This window comes from Phoca vitulina, unplaced genomic scaffold (assembly GCF_004348235.1).
Source record: "Phoca vitulina isolate PV1807 unplaced genomic scaffold, GSC_HSeal_1.0 scaffold124, whole genome shotgun sequence".
Taxonomy (NCBI): Eukaryota; Metazoa; Chordata; class Mammalia; order Carnivora; family Phocidae; genus Phoca; species Phoca vitulina.
The window spans coordinates 177,219-200,101 of NW_022589827.1; the positions used below are offsets into that span (position 1 = coordinate 177,219).

The 22,883-nt window shown below is 38.3% G+C and overlaps 1 protein-coding gene across 1 annotated transcript; it reads right to left on the reverse strand.

Annotated features, from left to right (window-relative positions):
- Window positions 1-3,819: 3,819 nt before the first annotated feature.
- Window positions 3,820-10,065, reverse strand: LOC116628634 (zinc finger X-linked protein ZXDB). Its single transcript, XM_032398990.1, has one exon. It carries the CDS (start codon window positions 9,994-9,996, stop codon window positions 7,552-7,554), a length of 2,445 nt encoding a protein of 814 aa, XP_032254881.1. The 5' UTR covers window positions 9,997-10,065; the 3' UTR covers window positions 3,820-7,551.
- Between the last annotated feature and the right edge of the window lie 12,818 nt (window positions 10,066-22,883).

Genomic DNA, 22,883 nt, shown 5'->3' on the forward strand with positions numbered 1-22,883 from the left:
AATCTTGAAAAAGCAAAGCAAAGCTCGAGTTATCACAATTCCTCACTTCAAGGTACATTACAATGCTGTAGTCATCAAGACAGTATACTACTGGCACAAAAATAGACACATAGTTCAAGGGAACAGAATAGAAAAGCCAGAAATGAACCAATAACTATATGGTCAATTAATCTTTGACAAAGCAAGAACAAATATCCAATGGAAAAAATACAGTCTCTTCAACAAATGGTTCTGGGAAAACTGGACAGAAACACACAAGGGAATGAACCTGGACCACTTTCTTACACCATACACAAAAATCAATTCCAGATGGATGAAAGACCTAAATGTGAAACAGAAAACCATCAAAATCCTAGAGGAGAACACAGGCAGCAACCTTTTTTACATCCGCTGTAGTAAATTCTTACTAGTTATGTCTCCTAACAAAAGAGAAACAAAAGCAAAAAACAAACAAACAAACAAAAAAACACCCTACTGGGACTTCATCAAAATAAAAATCTGCACAGCAAAGGAAACAATCAACAAAACTAAAAGGCAACCTTCAAACTGGGAGAATATATTTGCAAATGATGTATCTGATAAAGGGTTAGTATCCAAAATTTATAAAGAACTTATAAAAATCAACACTTAAAAAATAAATAATCCAGCAATGTCCACAATATTCAAACTGTGAAAAGAGCCCAGATGTCCATCAACAGATGAATGGATAAGGAAGATGTGGTATATCACAATGGAATATTACTCAGCCATCAAAAAGGATGAATACTTACCATTTACATCAACGTGGATGGAACTGGTGGGTATTATGCTGAGTGAAATAAGTCAATCAGAGAAAGACAATTATCATATGGCTTCACTCATATGTGGAATATAAGGAATAGTGCAGAGGATCATAGGAAAGGGGAGGGAAAACTGAATGAGAAGAAATCAGGGAGGGAGACAAACCATGAGAGACTCTTAACTATAGGAAACAAACTGAGGGTTGCTGGAGGGGTGGTAGGTGGGGGGATGGAGTAAGGGTGCTGGGCTTAATTAAGGAGGGCACATGATGTGATGAGCACTGGGTGTTAATATGCAACGGATGAATAACTGAACTCTACACCTGAAACTAATAATGTACTATATGTCGGCTAATTGAATTTAAATTAAGAGAAAGAATCCAGTTAAAAAAATGGGCAGAAGACATGAATCAACAGGTTTCCAAAGAAGACATACAGATGGCTAACATACACATCAGAAGATACTCAACATCATTCATCTTCATGGAAATAACAAATCAAAAGAACAATGAGATATCACCTCACACCAGTCAGAATGGCTAAAATTAAGAACACAAGGAACAACAGGTATTGGCGTGGATGCAGAGAAAAGGGAACCCTCATATTGGCAGGAATGCAAACTGGTGCAGCCACTCTGGAAAATAGCATGGAGGTTTCTTGAAAATTTAAAAATGACCTGATATTTTAGATGACGTTTTAAAAAACAGAATTCTCTATGTTCTTACAGCATGTAAGATTATTTTCAGAGGCCAACTTGATAAATATAAATGGATAATTTAAAATGATAAAATCAACTGACTTTTTTCTATAAAGTTCATCTTAGCCACAAGATTCACTGAATGTCTTACTCAGATTTTTCCAAGAGCTCTATCACTGATTTGTAAATGGAGGGAAGCCCGCCTAACTTTCTCCATTTTCAAAGTTCCCAATATTCTTTTTTTTTTTTTTTTTAAGATTTTATTTATTTATTTGAGAGAGAGCACATGAGAGGGGGGAGGGTCAGAGGGAGAAGCAGACTCCCTGCCGAGCAGGGAGCCCGATGCGGGACTCGATCCAGGGACTCCAGGATCATGACCTGAGCCGAAGGCAGTCGCTTAACCAACTGAGCCACCCAGGCGCCCCATAAAGTTCCCAATATTCTAAGACTATAATTCTAAATATTTATTTTAACAGAGTTCTAATTTTTATTGCTTGCAGCTTACAGAATGATTGAGACATACTCAAATAATGTGGAAAAATATGCTCCACATAAAAGAAAATTTGATTTTAGTCAAAATATTTTTTAAATGGAGTCAAATAATTAAATATTGACATTCATTTTTTTTTTACTATTAAGGCATGAATCTGAATTATTGTCAAAATTATAACATAAAAATTAATAATTAGTTCCAGGAAGCCACAACATATGTGAATTTAAGGTGACATGTTAAATCTTACTAGAAATAGCAAGTACTAAGGTTTGACTCCAGTACGTGTTAACTAAGTCATGCAGCCACTTTGGACAGGAAACGACTCATTGTGGCATCAACTAAAGTTTGAAATAGCTTGGGATGAACTGCTACTACTGCATTTACTGGAATTTCCACTAGGGTTGTCCTGGCCAATGTCCAAGCAGACATATGGCCAATTTCCTCCTGTCAGTGAGCCAAATCTCACCCTAGAGTTATCTCCCCACTCTATATTATAAACAGAAGAGGGAGGTTAGTCTTGTTTAAAATAAATGACATTCTTTTGCATTTATGCTACAAGTAGGATGTCATTTAAATCCTGCTTTTGTTAATTTTTGTCCATGTTTTACATCTTGAACACTTAAGTTGCTCATCATTAAAGAAAGCTTTGCTAATTTGGAACAGACTGAAAGTGTTAAACTACTGTTTTTGCCTAGAAATAAAAATGCATATTTATCCGGACAACCCTTCCACACACACACACACACCCTAGTGTACTGGTGAACTTTTAAATTCCTTCATGTTTAGGTCTCAGCCTCAAATATTACATGAAATGAATTACTATCTCCTTCCTTCCAGCTAGTGTGACTATATAATAGTTATTTTCAAAATAATGTCCCTATTATTCCAGAAAATTAAATTTTGCCTTCATTCTTATAATAAGAAAATAAACTTCACATACAAAAGTATAGGTTTAATACTTTTTTCTCATTCATAAAATGAGAAAGGAAAGTATAAAATCTCTAGGATCACTTCTAGCACATCTCAAGTCAAAGATCGGGCATGGAACCTGCTTAAGATTTTCTCCCTCTCCCTCTGCCCTTTGCCCCCCACCTCTAAAGGGTATTAAGGAGAGCACGTGTGGTGATGAGCACTGGGTGTTATAGGCAACTAATGAATCATTGAACACTACATCAAAAACTAATGATGTACTATATGTTGGCTAATTGAACATAATAATAAAGAATAAGAAATAAATAAGAAATAAAAATTAAAAATAAACTTCTAAAATTAATTTTAATATTACATTTTCTTTGAGCAAATATATTTAAAATAAAATTTTTTCACTACAAATAAATAAATAAATATGTGAGGTGATGGATGTGTTAAGTAGATGGTGGGAATCCTTTCACAACGTATACATATCACCACAACGTACATTTTAAATATCTTACAACTTTGTCAATTATACCTCAATAAAGCTGAATAAATTCAAATATTATTCAATATGTAATCAGTATACACATACTCATGAAATGTTTTAATTTTTTAAACTAAGCCTTCAAAATCTGGTTTGTATTTGACAGGATATCTTAATTCAGTTGCAAAATTGTCAGTGGTTAAAGTGAAAATTAATCCTACTAAAACAATAAGATTATACTTAACAGGAAACTATTTTAAACTGTTTCAGCTTTTAAATTTAAATTAATTAAAAATCCAGTCTCTCAGGGGCGCCTGGGTGGCTCAGTCGTTAAGCGTCTGCCTTCGGCTTAGGTCATGGTCCCAAGGTCCTGGAATCGAGCCCCGCATCGGGCTCCTTGCTCGGCAGGAAGCCTGATTCTCCCTCACCCACTCCCCCTGCTTGTGTTCCCTCTCTCGCTGTCTCTCTCTCTGTGTCAAATAAATAAAATCTTAAAACAAAACAAAAACTGATCTCCTTAAAGGTCAGAGTTGCATATTATTCTTATCATAGAATCCTCAAGATGTTATGTTGTATTTGCACAATGATGCTTAATAAGTATTTGTTAATTTGAAATAAATACAATGGAGACTTCAGCTGACAAACTGCCTTCTTATATGTTTCCTGGATAAGAACATGAAGAGTTTAGGTCACCGAGACAAATAAACTGCATAATCTACCCATGTTTTACTCCCATTACTCAAGCATTATGTTATATTAATTATACTAATTTGTAAAAATGCCAATGCCAATATATATTTTAATTTACAATCAACATGATCAACAGAACCCCTAGAAGCAGACTTCTTTTTAAGCCATCAAGTTGCTGTGTTTTTAATTGACAAGATTTTATTAATTTTTTGGCAAGACTTATTTTTGGCAAGATTTTTTAATAAACCAGACTGAAGAGAAAAAGAAAAGAAATAGGATTAAATTAAAACATGTGCCATTATTTAAAAGGAGTAATCGCAACTTTATGTCACCATCAACAAAAATTAGACTTCTTACCTTGAAAGTGTAAAGTGGGTCACCATTTTTCTAGAAAATGGTGTTGAAAGAGAAATCATTTGAACAAATTTGTTCAGTGAAACTCTGTGAGCCCATGGACAAAGAAAAGCTTTTATTTTTGAGAAAAGTAACATTCATCCTTTGAAAATTCCAGTGATGAATAAGAAAAAAATATATTTTATGATTTTAGTGGGAGAAAGTTGGTTTAAGGGATTCAAAAAAATAAAATCACATTATTAAATTCTCTTGGTGTTTAAATAATTTATTTGATGTTTGCTACTTGTGCATTCATTTCGATGCTTGACACACGTATCTTCTGGACATGAAAAATAGTGGTCTATTTAAGAGACCTTAATGAATGACAATATTTTTGAAATGCACTTTATAAATACAAATATTTCAAAGCAAAGGGAGAAAACTGTTGAATGAGTAGACAATAAAATTCTGAACATTTCTGATTTACAAAAGTATGCCTACTTTTTTCACTAAATGAACACAACCACTTAAAAAAATATATGTGTGTATGTGTGTATACCCACACACAGTACAGAAACATATCAAAGTGGCAAATTTTTAGTGCACTGCCAAAGTGCTACAATAACTGTCATCCATAGACATTCACGTGCAAACACTACTGGACTAGTACACTACAGCAAATAAGAGAGCATTAGTTAGCCAAACTCTGTGGCAAAAACTTTTAAAAAATGAAAATAATGAAACAGAAATCTACTTCTCATCTGAACAATGTAGAAAATAATCTCGTTTATCATGAATCATATATGTGTGTGTGTGTGTGTGTGTATGTTACACACAGTATTATCTAAGATGAGAAAACGGGCAGGAAAACTATCCATTAAAAAAATAAGAAAAAGAAAAGAATGGCAAAGACTGGAATGCACATGCACATGCAAGGGAGTGGAGTGGTTAAGCAGAAAGTAACAGAAATCAATTAAAGTCCGAAACAGCAGCTAGTTTTGACACTGGAATGAATCATGGAAGTTGGATGAGTGGAAAAGGAGAGGTGAAAATAAATTCTCTTCGTTTTAAGCTATGTATAGAACTGTCTGTCACTAGCCAAAGCCCATTTGGAATGTAAGTTGGCTAAACTGTCACAAGTCACAATACAGACTTTGCCAAAACTACTACACAGGGTTGTTCTGAACAACAAATAAGATACCAGTTGTGAAGATATTCCACAAAATTCAAAAGCTGTACTCATATAAGACAGACAGCTTACACAATAATCAGATTCATTCTATCCTTCCAACTCTGAGAAAATGCAAACAACGAGCTCTCCAGACCACAGAAAGGAGGAAACCTCTGCTCCATTATCAGAGCTTCATGCAACAGCAGGCTCCATAATGAGAGCAAAGTCTGACTTTGGAAGCAGAGCAAAGAAGGTGACAAACTGATCTAAGGGAAAGAGTTGCAGTATACCTGTGAGCAATGTCTCCACTCCTGGCATTTCCCCCCACAGAAATTCCTGGAAGGGGGCGGGATTATTCAGTGGAAAAAATACAGATTCCCTATCCTGCCTCACTCTAACCCTCACAAAACTTATTGCCTAAACATTAATAGGATTAAATTATCTCAATTTCTCCCTTACAGCAAGAAGGCCTGAGAGAGTATATATATATATATATATATATATATATATATATATATATATATATAAATTCACCAAAATATGCCAAAGCACATAATTCTTTTCCTTACGTATTAAAAACTGGAAAAGAAGAAAAGTTTAAAGTGTGTTAGCTATGTGTGTGCACTGCTATGATCATTTGACAGCTAGGAAACTCAGGCTTAGTGAGACTAATTTATTCAAGGCCACTTATCCCACACAAATTTGACCCTGGTCTTGTTTCATGTCAAAATTCTGGCTGACAACTTCAACAAAAACAAATCCTACTTTCATTAAAAAGGGTCAGGATTATAAATGGTGAGAATCGCCAACATATTTTTTGTTAACCTTTTTTCTTGTTAATTCTATCACTATTTAAGAAAATATTCTGGCATTGAATAATACTTCAATTAAACTTTTATAAATGCCTTAAACAGCATTTCCTCCTCCATTAATAGTAATCCTATAAGAACAACCCATGATATCAGAAACACAGGTAATCACCAATAAATGCATTCATCAACAGCAGCTGCAAATATCACAAAAAAAGAGAGAACCAGACATTATGTATCACCTTATAAAAAGAATACAACATGACCTAAGAAATATTCCTGCCCCCAAAATCATATTTCCATTCTGATCAAGTCTCTAGATCCACCTACCAAATTAAGGAAACAGAGGGTAAAGGAACTTAACACCACAAGGATGTAATCACAAAAATTTAAGGTTGTGGTAAATGCTACATGTGAAACAACCTATTTCTTCAACAAATAAAAGTGCTAAGAAAGAGACAAAGGGGAAACAGATGAAAAAGACACTTAAGAGAGTTACTGGAATTCTATATTAAAAATACTAAAATAAATAGCATTTATGAGACAATTACAATTGGAATCTGATTGGATATTTATTGATATTAAGGAGTTACTATTAACATTAAGTATGATAATGGAATTGTAATTTTTTCCAAAAGAGACCATACTTTATAGAACTATATATAGAATAATTATGGTTGAAATGATGTAAAGTATGGTATTTATTCCAAAATAATTCTTGATGAGGGTTAGAGTAGGGATTAGACAAAACTGTTTGCAAATGGATAATAGATGAGGTTGGGTGCTAAGCACATGGCTGTTCATTATACTATTATGTACGTTTGAAAAAAAAGCACATGCAACACAATCACTAAAAAAATGTCCTAATTTTTTTTCCAAAGAAATAAGCTTATTATCAAGGAATTACAGAGCTGAAAAGACCTTAGAAACAATCTATTCAAACCACCTCATTTTATAAATAAGGAAATTAAGGCTCAGATAGGTTAAATGACTTACTCAGGGTCACACAACTTGACAGTTCCAGAGTCAAGATCATAATTTAAATCTCCAAACTTACATCCCAGGGCGTTGTTGTTTTTCAAACCTATAAGGAATGACTGAATTTAAACATTTAGTCCAGAATAGCCTAAAAATTGAGTGTAATTCATAAGAATAAGCCACGTGGCAAGGAATTAATAGTTCATACCAAAAATGAGCTGCCAGTCACTGTGATAAGATCTGTTTCTTTCTGAGAACCATGGTTTCCTGCTGGATTGGAGAATCCAAACTGGGTTTCTTCCTCCTGTCCAAAGAAGTCAGAGTCAGGATGTACATTCCATTCTGCTTTGGTTGGCGGCAGTAGTTCTGAGACACTGTTTTCACAAAGGGTGCTTGAAGGAGTCAGAGCATCTGTGTCCACTGTTAGCTTACTGCTGGGGGTCAAAGCTTGGGGCTCTTGACTTGAGTTTTTCATAGCCAAAGAGCCCAGAGATGCCAATGGCCCCACACTTAGACTTGGGACATCATCCATATCTAAAGGACTCTGCTGAAAACCAGAGGCTGTCGTTCCAAAAAAGAGAGAGGTATCCAGACTTTGAGGAAGGTCACTGGTGGCCATCAAGGCCCGAGGGTCCACAGCCTGCCCTAAGGAATTATTACTATTAGCAGGGAGGCTCCCTGCCAGAGTTGAACTCACAGAAGCCACATCAATAGTCAAGATTCCAGAGTTCACCAATGCTGTGTCCAGCACTGCAGCAGAACTACTGCCAGGCACATCCGAGAAGAGAGACACTAGCTCTGCATCACTGAGATCACTCTGTCCCTGGCTGGTAAGTTCACTGCTGGGCGTAAGAGAATTTGCAGCTTCTAGCTGAGCTAAGAGATCCTGGCCGAGGTTGTGCCTTTTGGTCATGTGGGTCTTCATGCTGTGCTTGGATGTGAAGAGTTTATTACAAGTAGAGACTGGGCAACGGCTTTTCCAAGTGTCCACGTCCTGTAAGTGTTTCTTGGAGTGAATGTAGAGACTACTGCGAGCAGAGAACCTGGCACAGCAGCCTTCCACAGGGCACACAAAAGGCTTTGTGCCCAGGTGGGTTATGCTGTGGCCTTTCAGATGCTCAGCCCTTGTGAAAGATTTCCCACAGCCTTCCACAGGGCACATGAACCTCCGGTCATCCTCGTGCTTCCTTTTGTGCCTTAAGAGTTTGGACATGCTGGTGAAGTTCCAGCCACAGCCGTCAAAGTCACAAAGGAAAGGTCTCTCACCGGTGTGGCTCCGCAGGTGAATTTTCAGGCGACAAGCCTTGTCGTACTGTTTGCTGCAGCCAGGAAAAGAGCAGGAAAAGAGTTCCTGTTCCCTGAAATGGGCACGGTTATGGGAAAACAGGGCACTCACTGTGATAAACGTCTTCTTGCAGCCAGAAAACGCGCACTGGTATGGCCTCTCAGGCTCGAAATGGCTGCGCTGGTGGGCGCTGAGTTTGGCCTGAGTGGGGAAGCTCTCTTCGCACACCTCGCATTTGAACGAGTTCTCCTGCTCATGGCCCTTCATGTGCGCCTTGAGGTTATACACCGTGGTGAAGCTCTTGCCACAGCCCTCCGCAGGGCAGCCAAAGGGCCGCAGTTTGTCGTGCGACTGCAGGTGCCTCTTGAGCTTGTAGGAGGTGGTGAAAGTCCAGCCACAGCCGCCCAGGGGGCACTTGAAGGGCCGCTGGCCCTGGCTGCTGCTGTGAGTCAGCAGGTGCACCTTCAGCTGGTGCTTCTTGGCGAAGGTTTGTCCGCACTGCGCCTCGGGACACAGGTACAGCACCACGCCCGGGCCTGGGCCCAGCGGCCTGCGGGGACTCTCGGCTGCGGCTCGGCCCTCTGCCTCCTCCTCAGGCGCGGGGGCGGGCGCCGGTTCAGCCGGCTCGGCCAGCAGGAGGTCGGGCGGCAGCTCGGGGCAGTCGCTGGGCTGCGCGGCGTGCGGGACCCCCGCTTGCGGAGCCATCAGACCCCCAGGCTGAGGGGCAGGCGCGACCCCAGGCCCCCAGGCTGGCGGCGGGGGCGTGGCCAGGGTGAGGACACCGTTCTCGAAGCGCAACAGCAGGTTTTGGTTGTGGACGGTGACGGTGCCCGTGAAGGCCGCAGCGGGTCCCAGGCCTGGGGCGGGGATCGGGTTTTCAGCCGGGGATGGGGCGGGGACTGCGGACAGGCAGCGGGGGCCTAGCGCCTGGCGGCCCGCGGGATTCGCGCCATTCTCACCCTGCTGGAGCTGTGGGACCGACTCGGCCTCCTCCCTCCATACAGGCCCTGCGGCCTGGCCGGCGCCCGTGGTCTCCACATCGCCACCCGCCGGGTCCAGCAACACCAGGAAGAAGTCATCGCTGTCGCCGTCGCCGCCGCCGCCGCCGCCGCCGCCTCCGCCAGCGTGATCCGACCTCGGCGCCAACGGGCTCGGGCCCGGGCCCCGTGAGGCCGCTCGGGCCTCCTCGTGCCGCCTCCCGGGCCCGCCATCTTGGGGGCCCCGGAGCAGCAGGAGGCGGCGCGCGGGGACCTGGCCAGCCCGCGGGTCAGGGCCGCCGTGGAACCGGCTGGCGCCCGCGGGGCTGCCAGCACCGCCGCTCTGTCGTGTCCCTCGAGGCGGGAGCAGCCTCGGGCTTTCCATCTCCGCGTCGGTGAGGCTCCACTGGAACCAGAGCCACGGAGGAGGCGCGACCCCGCCCCCTGCCGCGGGCCTGAACACGTTCCTGAAAGGAAAAAAAAAAAAAAAAAATGTGCAATGCGCAGAAACTGGCCCTATCAGATATTAAAACGTGTTTAACGACACAGTGATTTAAATATTCTGGTACTGGGTCTCTGGGACAGAATAGAAAGCCCAGAGGCAGAGCCTGGTATGCACAAATAAGTTCTACATTCAATATTTGTAGGAAATCAAGGACGTCTTCCCAGATAATGGGGAAATGAAAGTTCACCTGGCAAATGGTGCTGGAATACCTAGCAATCTATCTGCTAAATGCAACTTAAATCTGTACATCACTGTATATACCAAAATAAACACCCTCACCCCCTCCCAGTGGTAAGCATGGTGATTTTTAATTGTTTACTGGATGGCTGCCTGGCTGGATTTATCAATCCAGTGAGAGAAAATTCCTGGGACAATACACTATGTGTCAACATTAAACTACCATAGTGCTAGCAAATTATGCTGAAAATGATTTTTTTTTTTTTCTGGACAACTTCCATATCCAGAACTGTCTTGAGCAAGGTCCTCAGGAAGATTTGTTTTATAGTTATTTATTTATTTATTTATTTATTTATTTATTTATTTATTTATATTTTTTGCCTGCTGATACAGAAATTAGAATGAGTAAGAGGTGGGGCCAAAACAGATTACCACTGTTCAGCCTAGAAGTGCAAAGCCTGGAAGATGAAACAATTTATATTGAATCCTGGAAAACCCACCCCACCCCTGGGTTCTTCTAAGACGGTGCACAACCTAAACCAACTCTTTGCCATTACGCCATGGTCAATTTCATGTCCAGTCCCACAGCATTCCTTAGCTAATTCTAGATTCTCCAGCACATGGAGGTCTCTGGACAGGAGTACCAGTTAAATGTGATAAGATTAAACCCTAAGTCACTGTTATGGACTCTGCTGAGAAAAATACACATATGACCGTGTTCAATAGTCCTGGTGTGCCGCCTTGCATTTCAGTGTGGTGGCCCAATCTCACTGTAATGGATTTGGCCTGTGATGCCTAATGATTGTATTAATGATGATGATGATCTTCTGACTTGTCTGTCATCTGTGATTTGGGAAATGATATAAATAGAGGGTGAAATATCTAGCAAGGGAAAGGTTTAGGGTAATGACTAGATTATGGGGTGCATATAGTTTAAATAATCCCCACTCCCCCCTTTTTAGTGATAATGTATACTTGCGGAACACTTGATAGAAAGAAAAAGTTTTTCATCCCTAATACTCTAAACCTCATCAGAATTTTTACTTCACATATTTTCCTTCCATTACATTTTTTTGCAGGAAGCCATATTTAAAATCTGAGGTATAGAGGAGTGCATAAAACATATCTGCCAGGTTTAGATAATTTGTAAAAACAAACACCCGTGTAACTAGGACCCAGGTCAAGAAATAGACCATTGCCAGCTTTCCAGAATACAGACACTGTGTTCCTCCCAATCACAACCCACACCCTTTCTTAGAGATATAGTCATTATCCTGACATTGTGAGTATTTCAGTGTTTTTCTTTATAGCTTTACCACTTGTGTACACATCCCTAAATAATACCATTTATATGAATTTATATAAATAAATCATACTGCATGCTTCCTCTGATGGCTTGCTTCTCTCACTTGTATCACTTATTTGAGAGATTCATCCATGTTTTTCAGAGTAGCTATAGATTCTTTGTCTCCATTGTTCACTAGCCTTCCAGTGTGTAATTTTAGTGACGCAATCATGAATTGATTGAACATCCAATTCTACAGTGGATGGGCACTATGGTTGTTTCTAGTTTGGGACTATTAGTATTAACAATGCTGCAGTGAACATTCTTGGACATTTCCCATGGAATACATGTGTAAAAGTCTCTTGGGTCTACCTCCAAAAATAGAATCACTAGGGTATGAATATCCTCAACTTTTCTAGATGATGCCAAATTGATTTCTGTAGTAGTTGTGCCAATTTACAGTCTCACCAGTAGCATAGAGAGTTCCTGCTGCTACACTTCTTCACCTACACCAAGGATTGTCAGAATTTACTTTTTTTACTATTACTATTAAGCTTTTGCATATTCTCATATTTATGAGCCTTTTGGATTTTCTCTTCTGTGAAAGGACTGTTTAAGTTTAATTCTGTCAGCCATTCTTCTATTTTCCATCTACACTTATTCATTTATTGAGTCTTTACATATTTTAAATACTAGTCCATTGATTATATGTGTGGTCAAAATATTCCCTTGCTTTGTTGCTTGAATTTTCACTTGATTTATGCTACGCTTTGCGATCATATGCTATACAGTCAAATTTATCTTTCTTTTCATTATTATTAGTGCTTGTCTGTTTTTAGAAATCTGTCTCTTCCTTGGGGCTATGAACATATTCTCTGTATTGTCTTCTAAAATATTTACAGTTTTACCTTTCACAGGTAAGTCTTTATCCCCCTACAAGTGATGTTTATGTATGGTGTTGAGTAGGGTTCTGGTTTCCTGCCCCCCCGCTTTGGATATCTGATTGTCTCAGTAAACCATGTTTGAAAAGTCTGCTTTTTTCCAACTTATTTACAGCAACACGTGTCATAAATCAAGTGTCTATGTATATATGGGCTAGTTTCTATACACTCTAGTAAATACCATGGCTCTTTTTATTTATTTGAAATACCACATATCAGTATTAATTGCTACAGATCTGAAGTCAATCTTGTTATTTGGATAAGGCCAGTCCATTCTACTTTGTTCTTTGAAGGTGTTTTGTTATTTTTAGCCTGTTTTGACTCCATTTAGATGATCAATTCATTAGAATTTCAACCAAAATCTTGTTTGAGATTTTAATTAAGATTGTGTTGAACTTTTAGATTTGACGTCTTTTCAATATTGAGTGTTTGTTTTTTGTTCTCTCTTTTAATGATTAAAGCAGCAGGACTGTCCATTTCAGTACTCAAAGATAGAAAAATTTGGAGTGGGGGTGGCCCTCTCAAAGGCTGGAGTTCACACCTCACTGGAGAAAGTATCGGAGAACCTAGTGGATGGCAGAGAAATTTGCTGGTTTGTGGGCACCAGAGCTGGTTTGCAGAACCAGAGCTGGGCTACAGTTGCAGGGTGAGCAGGAAGTAACACTTTGGAACACATCAGTGTAGACAAGTGACTAGTGGCCAGTGTGTGGGCATGTAGTAGGAATAAGGATGCTGGTGGAGTTGGAGGCCTGGAGCTAAAAATGTCCTGCATGCAGGATTAGAAGGGCTTTGGTGTTGGGAGGGCTACAGCACTGGCAGAACTACAGATGATAAACCTGTTGTTGGGCGGGGTCGGTGGGGGGCAGTAAAGAAAGCAAGCAGAGAGAATCAGTGGGCAGGTGGTTTGGAGCACAGGATGTCTCTGTGAAGAAAGTCATAGCAAGCCAATTAGCAGGCCACACCAGGATTGTACATTCAATGAGGAGTTGTTCTTGGCTCATGCTTGGGGCAGAGCACTGAGGATATCCTCACACACACACCTCTGAGAACCAGAAATAACAGGAGAGGCATTTTCTTCAATGTCCCTCCAGTGTCTTCTCCTGAGAAAATATAACATTGTGTCACTTTGAAGGAGAGATACTTAAAAATTGTGTCTATTATCAGAGAGCATGTTTTGATGGGTGAATTTAGAGTAGAGAGGCAATACTTTAATAATTGGCTTCAGGGGCGCCTGGGTGGCTCAGTCTGTTAAGTGTCTGCCTTCAGCTCAGGTCATGATCTCAGGGTCCTGAGATCAAGCCCTGCATCTGGCTCCCTGCTCAGTGGGGAGTCTGCTTCTCCTTCACCCTCTGCCCCTCCCCCTGCTCATGCTCACTCTCTCTGTCTCAGTCTCTCTATCTCAAATAAATAAGATCTTTAAAAAATTTAAAAAAAAATAATTGGCTTCATGTCCTTTATCAGTTTAAGGGATTCACTTCTATTCTTAGTGTGCATGAATAGCAGGCAACTTACCTGCCACGGTTATTATTAGCTCACCCAAGAAATAGTATCATTCTGTTATTTCTCTGGTAAATTAATGATTAAAGCAGCAGGACTGTCCATTTCAGGAGGTTTAATAGATTGCTTAGGATTCTTGGTGGACCCAGGCTTCCCTGGCCTGAACTGAGCTTTGCTGCAAAACCCAGGCTTTGGCACAAGGGGTTGTCATGGAGCTAGGGCAGAGAGCCTGTGAACCCTGAATTCTAGTCCTACCCTGGGCTTGTCTGCTTCACCTGTAAGGAGAATATAGTAAGGTGAGATTGCCTTGAGAATAGAGTACTTTATACCTTAAATGCTGCTCTGCATTCCTGGTAGCTGCACTTAAACTAAACAAGGAGAGAAGGTGCTTGGATTTCATTTAAAATCATACCCAGGGGCGCCTGGGTGCCTCAGTCGTTAAGGGTCTGCCTTCAGCTCAGGTCATGATCCCGGGGTCCTGGGATTGAGTTCCACATCGAGCCCTTGCTCAGCCGGGAGTCTGTTTCTCCCTCTCCCTCTGCTTGCTGCTCCCCATGCTTGTGCTTGCTCTCACTCTCTCTCCTTGTCAAATAAATAAATAAAATCTTTAAAATCATGCCCAACAGAGCCCTGTCCTTGGAGAAGCAGGACAGAAGATTCCTGTGTTAGACTTACAAAGTGTATATATTTACCATTGTTTATAATGTGTGTGGTTCCACTGTACTTATCTCAACTGGTTTTAGGCTCTAAAGTGGACAAAAATTGATGGGAGAAAATGGCACATATTTTTACCATTCTTAAGTGGTAAGCAATCCATTCTGTAGTGATTGACTTGTAACTTATATTGAAGAGAAACATTTTAATTTTTTAAAAAAGCTGTTTATTTCTGTGTGCCTATATTTAATAGAATTAGATAACACTAAATCAGGAGAAAAATATTTTAAATGTTGCTCATTCCTGCACTCTTGTACTCTCTTCCTAATACTACCAGTGTGTTAAACATATTCACCTCTTGGGCTCAGAAGCCACACAAGACAAATCAGCCCACAGCTTTCTTTTCACACATATGACTGAATTCACTTCTTATTCCAGGCACCCTGAGACCTTGTACATGAGGACCTGTGTGTGAACGGGGAGTTTGTCCTGTAAATGCTGGTTGGAACTGCTGCCTGGTCCAGCTCTCTTAACTGCCACTCTGGCAATGGTGAGATACAAATGTAAATCTGAAACTTTTAAAAAAGTTTTTAGTTATTTAATATACAGGGTTAGATTAGTTTCAGATATAAAGTATAGTGATTCAACGATTCCATATATTACCTGGTGCTCATTAGGACAAGTGCACTCCTTAATCCCCATCACTTATTTAAGCCATCCCCATACCGCCTCCTCACTGGTAACCATCAGTTTGTCCTCTATAATTAAAGTCTCTTTCTTGATAAGTCTTCCTTTCTCTGTTTTTCCCCTTTGCTCCTTTGTTTTGTTTCTTAAATTCTACATATGAATGAAATCATAGGTATTTGTCTTTGTCTGACTTATTTCACTTAGGATTATACGCTCTAGCTCCATCCATGCTGTTACAAATGGCAAGATTTCATTCTTTTTTATGGCTTCATAATATTCCATTGTATATATATACACCACATCTTATTTATCCATTCATCATTTGAAGGACACTTGAGCTGCTTCCATAATTTGGCTATTTTAAATAATGTTGCTATAAACATAGGGATGCATGTATCCCTTTGAATTAGTGTTTTTGTATTCTTGGGGTAAATACCCAGTAGTGTGATTGCTGGATCATGGGGTAGTTATATTTTTAACTTTGAGACAGTCCTTCATACCATTTTCTACAGTGATGTTGAACATCTTTTCATGCATCTATTTGCCATCTGGATATCTTCTTTAGAGAAATGTCTGTTTATGTCTTCTGCTCATTTTTAATTGGATTATTTGATTTTTTTTGGTGTTGAGTTATATAAATTCTTTGTATATTTTTTATACTAACCCTTTATCAGATATATCATTTGCAAATATCTTCTCCCATTCATTAGGTTGCCTTTCATTTTGTTGTTTCCTTTGCTGTGCTTTTTATTTTGATGTAGTCCCAATAGTTTATTTTTGTTTTTGTTTCTCTTGCCTCAGGAGGCATATCTAGAAAAATGTTGCTATGGTGGATATCAGAAAAATTAATGCCTTTACTGTCTACTAGATGTTTCCAGTTTTTGACTGTTACAAATAAAGCTGCTATGAATAGTCATGTGCAAGACTTTGTGTGGACATATGCTTTCATTTCTTTTAGATAAAAGCTTAAGAGCAGTGATAATGATAAGTATATGTTTATCATTTTAAGAAATTGCACAACTGTTTCCAAATATCCATAACCACATGTATTCACATTATGTAGTCATGGAGCCCTAGTATTTTCAGTCTTTTTAATTTGAGCCATTCTAATAGGTGTTTGTGGCATATCATTTTAGTTTTAACTAGCATTTTCCTAATTATAATGTTGAGCATCTTTTCATGTGCTTAATTGCCATCCATTTATCTTATTTGATGAAGAGTCTGTTCTAATATTTGCCCATTATAATTGTGTTGTTTGCTTACCACATATTGATTTTTAAGGGTTCTTTATATATTCAAATTACAAGCCCTGTGATGGTTACATGTTCCACATATATTTTCTCCTGTTCTGTGTTTTAATTTTAATTTTTCTAATAGTGTCCTTAGTAGAACAAAGTATGTTAATTTGGATGAAGTCCAATTTATTGATTTTGTCTATTATACTTCACATTTTTAGCAACCTATTTAAGATACTTTTACCAAATCCACATTCACTTAAATTTTGTCCTATTTTTTTCTTCTAAAAATACTGTAATCTTAGCTTTTACATTTAAGTCTAATATCAATTAATACTTAATTCTGTATACTGTGTAAAGTAAGGATTGACAATCATTTATTTTAACTTATGGCTATCCATAGGACATCCCTGATAACACTATATTTCCTCCACTGAATTAGCTTTGCACCTTTGTTGACAATCAGTTGACTATATCCATATGGGTTTATTTCTGGATTCTCTCTTCTGCTAAACTGATCTATGTGCCTACCTTTATGCCAATCCTATACTTTTTTCAATGCTATTGCTTTATAATAAGTCTTAGAAACTAGCAGTGTAAGGCCTTCAGCATGGTTATTCTTTTTCAAAATACTTTTGGATGTTATAAATCCTATGCATTTCCATACGAATCTTAGAAATCGCTTCTCATTGTTCAGAGACAATTCTTTATAGGTCTCATATTTCTACTTGAATTCTGATTAGAGACATTAACAGCTTTTTTTCCAAACTATTTTTCAATGCTAATTGTATAAAAAACAGCCTTGGAAGAAAGTAGAAATAGTATTTCCCTCTGGGACAGAGGGCATATTTATGTGCTATTCAGGAACATAAAGATAGTACTCTGAGGATGTTTGCTAAATGTTTCTATTTATTTATTTATTTATTTATTTATATTATGTTCAGTTAGCCAGCATATAGTACATCATAAGTTTTTGTTGTAGTGTTCAACGATTCATTAGTTGCATATAACACCCAGTGCTCATCCCAACACATGCCCTCCTTAATACCCATCACCCGGTGGAATATTACTCAATCATCAGAAAGGATGAATACCCACCATTCGCATCAACATGGATGGAACTGGAGGGGATTATGCTAATTGAAATAAGTCAAGCAGAGGAAGACAATTATCATATGGTTTCACTCATATGTGGAACATAAGGAATAGAGCTAAAAGTTCATTTAAAAAGCCCATTTAAAATAATGGAGTTTCCTACGTTGTAATGCAAACCCATTGTCTGCATATCATACATCTGCAGTGCTTCTTATCACTAGCATGAGACTTGGGGACTGAGGATAACCACTGCAAAGAAGTTCATGCTGCCTGCTGTGGCATGAGTAATAAACCATCCTTTTTATATCTGACTCAGGTGTCTTGTATCTTCTTCTAGCATCTATAAAACTGCCAGATCAAATTGTTAGTTTACAAGTAGGGTAAAAACTTACACCTTTCATAGTTCTTGACACACAGTTCCCAAAAAAGGTATTGTCCAAAGTAAATGCTAACGACATCTCCAAATCCTAACTGTAGTGGATAGACACAACCAATGCATGTTTAGATGTCCTGTTCTCAGAGAGTTACTAGCCAACCTGGGGATATTGCTCTTATGTGACATGGATGATTTTTTGATTCATCGGGAAAACCAGTATTTGTTAGAGTATTTGTCTCTTTCATGCTCCCAATAAACACATATACTCCTTCAAACATTATTTCCTTTTCACTGGCTTATATGCTATTTTGGGGTCCAAGAGCCCACAAAAGAGCTTTCTTATTTTTGTTTTCATTTTGTTTTTACACAAAAGTAACCAGTCATGGAGTGCCTGGGTGGCTCAGTTGGTTAAGTGTCTAACTCTTGATTTCAGCTCAGGTCATGATCTCAGGGTTGTGAGATGGAGCCCGGCGTTGGTCTCCATGCTCAATGGGAAGTCTGTTTCTCTCTCTCTCTCTTTCTCTCTCTTTCCCTCTGCCCCTCCTCCTGCACACACACTCTCTCTAAAATAAATAAATAAATATTTTTTAAAGTAACCAGTCACACACAACTGTTTGTTGCACTTTTTAGAACCTTTTTAAAAATGCCTATATTTACATTTATTTATATATTTAAAAGTTTACATCTCTCTGATATAAAATTTATAATAAAAATTGAGAGACTGGTCATATACAGCAGCTAGTCTTATACAGTGATAAAACAGATATTAATGCTGGTTGTTAGTTAATATTTCTTCCAAAAAATACCTTCTGATGAAGGACTACTTCAGGTTAGAATTCCAAAATTTCCTCAAAGATGATGTAATACTTGAATGGTAAACCAGATGGCATTCATTTCATTATTTAAATTACTTAGTTACTATACATTTGATTTCATCTTGTAGTACCAGTCAACTGGAGTTGGTTCTGTCTGTTTCTCTGCCACATTTCAGAGAACCCTTTCTAAGCAGCAAAAATAAAATTACTATTCCTGCTAGTATTACTGCTGATGTAATCATAAAACTGCCCTGAATTACCATCTGGGACACAGGTTGCTAAAACAAGTGATGATGTCTGTTTGGATAATGGATTGATAATGATTGTATTTCCTGTGAGAGATCATTTTCTTTCTTAATATACACTTCAGATGAATCAGAGCTATTTTTACAAAGTACCGAAGAAAATTCCATGAGTACTTTATAAGTTCTATATTTCTGTTGTTAGATTCCAGGATCTTGCAATGGACTGTAAGGTCCTCAACAGTCAATGTGCAATTTAGTGTTGGATATGGAAGAGGCTCAATCACTTACAGAATGAACTTGATATTATCTTTAATGCTTGGAGGTTCAATTTCATACTCATCTTCATCTGATGATGCTAGATTGAAAAAGGTAAGGTTACCTGATGTCATATCTAAATGAACCTTATCTACAAAAGGTGGGAAAGTTTTGGCCTTAGAATTTTCTTCCCATTCTATGACATTCACCTTTATTTTTTTTTCCACATAATCTTTTTAAAGGGTCTCTGTAAGTCAAATTTGAAAGGCAAATGACAAATTATTATACTGGATAAAAATTGTTTTACCATCATTCAATAATTCCTTATCTTGGTCTCTCAATATGTGTAGCTTTGAAGGTATTTATTAATATATTTAAGATAGTTATATTACACAGATTCAAATACGAACCAGAACACCAAAGTTGTTCTAACAAATACATATGTATCCACAATAAACATAGATAAACTTGTATTATTTTTCACATGTACTTCCACTAATTTTTATAAGCCAGTTGCTTCATTTAACATTATTTCTATTACTTCTAATAGCTCTCCCATGATGTCATCTCTATATTTCAGAAATGCTTCAAAAAAAGATTTCCTAGATGCTGGTGGACTTTTTGACAAATAATGGTCTTTACTTTTTGACAAATAATGGTCCTGCTTTTTGACAAATAATGGTCATGAAGACTTTATTTAGTCTTTACAATAACAACAATAAATTTATTTTTTATTTATTTTTATTTTATTTTTTATTATGTTCAGTTAGCCAACATATAACACATCATTAGTTTTTGATGCAGTGTTCAACGATTCATTAGTTGCATGTAACACCCAGTGCTCATCACATATTCCCTCCTTAAACAACAATAAATTTAAAACACCTACAATGAAGTGGAGTTTTCAGAGAGTCTAGAACAATTTTATTTAAAAATTTAATGAAAATTTAAGAGGCATAAATGTTTGCTTTAAACAAACCAATTTATACTAAAAAATACATTCTCCAAAACTGGGCTGCCATGTTTTATGAAATTTTAATTTCCTAGATTAAATACCCAAAATACTAAGTGAAATGGTGTAAGAAAGATGCTGTTTGTTCATTGAAGGCAGAGCATAGGGCCTATAAATTTGTGGTCCTTTAAACCAAACTGTCCCCACTACTGATATTGACTGCAACATAACACAAAAATAAAAAACACCAGCTCATTCAGGGAATTAATTGCCCCATCCCAAGGTGATGGATATATCCAACATATGTTATCCATAATTAAGACAAATCCTGGGGCTATGAAACAGTGCTTGCCTTCAGACCTGTCTGACCCAGAGACTCCAACTCTAGCTGCTGAGCCATATGACTTAAATATGTAAACTGCTCTTCTATTCCTTCTCTCCCAAGAGTTGCCTTTCCCTCTTCCCCTTCTGGGTGGTAGCTGAAAGATTCCCAAATTTGTGTGAAAGACATCTACATACCAAGAAGACCATTGTACTCCAAGTAAGATAAACTCTATTCGTAATAATAATAAATGTTGAAATATTAATAAATGTTGGAAAAATGTTGAAAGCCAAAGGCAGAGATTCCCATAAACAGCTATACATAAGCAATTCATCATGTATGAGGTATTTTTAAGAAAAATATGTCAGTGTATTTAAGATTTATTTATTTATTTGAGAGAGAGAGAGCTCATGGGGGAAAGGGCAGACGGAGATGGAGAGAGAGAATCTCAAGCAGACTCCAAGCTGAGTGTGGCGCCTGATCCAGGGCTCCATCTCACAACCCTTAGATTATGACCTGAGCCATAATCGAGAGTCAGATGCCTAATTGACTGAATCAACGAGGAGCCCCCCAAAATGTCAGTGTCTTTTTCAGCATAAAACTTGGTGGCCAGAAGTCAGTAGAATGATATATTCAAAGTACTGAAAAAAAAAACAACTGTCAACTGTATTCAATAAAAGCATCCTTCAAAAGTGTGGGAGAGGGGTGCCAGGGTGACTCAGTTGGCTGAGCATCAAACTCTTGGTTTTGGCTGGGGTTGTGATTTCACGGTCATGTGATCAAGGCCTGCATTGAGCTCTGCAATTTGTGCAGATTCTGCTTGAGATTGTCTCTTCCTCCCTCTGTCCCTCCACATGCTCTCTCTCTCTCTAAAATAAGTAAATAAAAGCTTTTTTAAAAAAGTGTGGGAGAAATAGATACTCCCAAATAAACAAAACCTAAGGGATTTTACTACCACTAGAACTGCTCCATAATAAATGCTAAAAGGAGTCCTTTAGATTGAAATCAAACGATTCTATAGAATAACTCATGACTATGTGAGGATAAAAAGATCTCTGGTAAAGGTTGAAAAAAAAACAGTAATTTGTAATTTTGGTTTATATATACAATTTTTTAAATTTTATTTTATTTTATTATGTTATGTTAGTCACCATGCAATACATTGTTAGTTTTTGATGTAGTGATCCACGATTCATTGTTTTCGTATAACACCCAGTGCTCCATGCAGCACATGCCCTCCTTAATACCCATCACCAGGCTAACCCATCCCTCCACCACCCACCCCTCCAAAACCCTCAGTGTGTTTCTCAGAGTCCATAGTCTCTCATGGTTCATCTCTTCCTCCAATTCCCCCCCTTCATTTTTCCCTTCCTTCTCCTAATGTCCTCCATGCTAGTCTTTATGTTCCACAAATAAGTGAAACCATATGATAATTCACTTTCTCTGCTTGACTTATTTCACTTAGCATAATCTCCTCCAGTCCCACCCATGTTCATGTAAAAGTTGGGTATTCATTCTTTCTGATGGCTGAGTAATATTCTATTGTATATATGGACCACATATTCTTTATCCATTCATCTGTTGAAGAGCATCTCAGCTCTTTCCACAGTTTAGCTATTGTGGACATTGCTGCTATGAACAATGGGGTGCATATGGCTCTTCTTTACACTACATCTGTGTCTTCGGGGTAAATACCCAGCAGTGCAATTGCTGGGTCATTGGGTAGCTCTATTTTTAATTTTTTGAGGTACCTCCACACTATTTTCCAAAGTAGCTATAACAACTTGCATTCCTATCAACAGTGTAAAAGGGTTCCCCTTTCTTCACAACCTCTCCAACATTTGTTGTTTCTTGCCTTGTCAATTTTTGCCATTCTAACTGGTGTAGGTGGTACCTCAATGTGGTTTTGATTTGGATTTCCCTGATGGCTACACAGAAGGACTCTATATCATTCTTAAAGGGTCTATCCAACAAGAAGATCTAACAATTGTAAATATCTACACCCCCAATATGGGAACAGCCATCTACATAAGCCAACTGTTTACCAAAACAGAGTCATATTGATAACAATACATTAATTGTAGGAGACCTCAGTACTCCACTCTCAGCAATAGACAGATCATCTAAGCAGAAAATCAACAAAGAAACAAGAACTTTGAATAACACACTGGACCAGATGGACCTCATAGATATATACAGAACATTCCACCCTAAAACAACAGAATACTCAT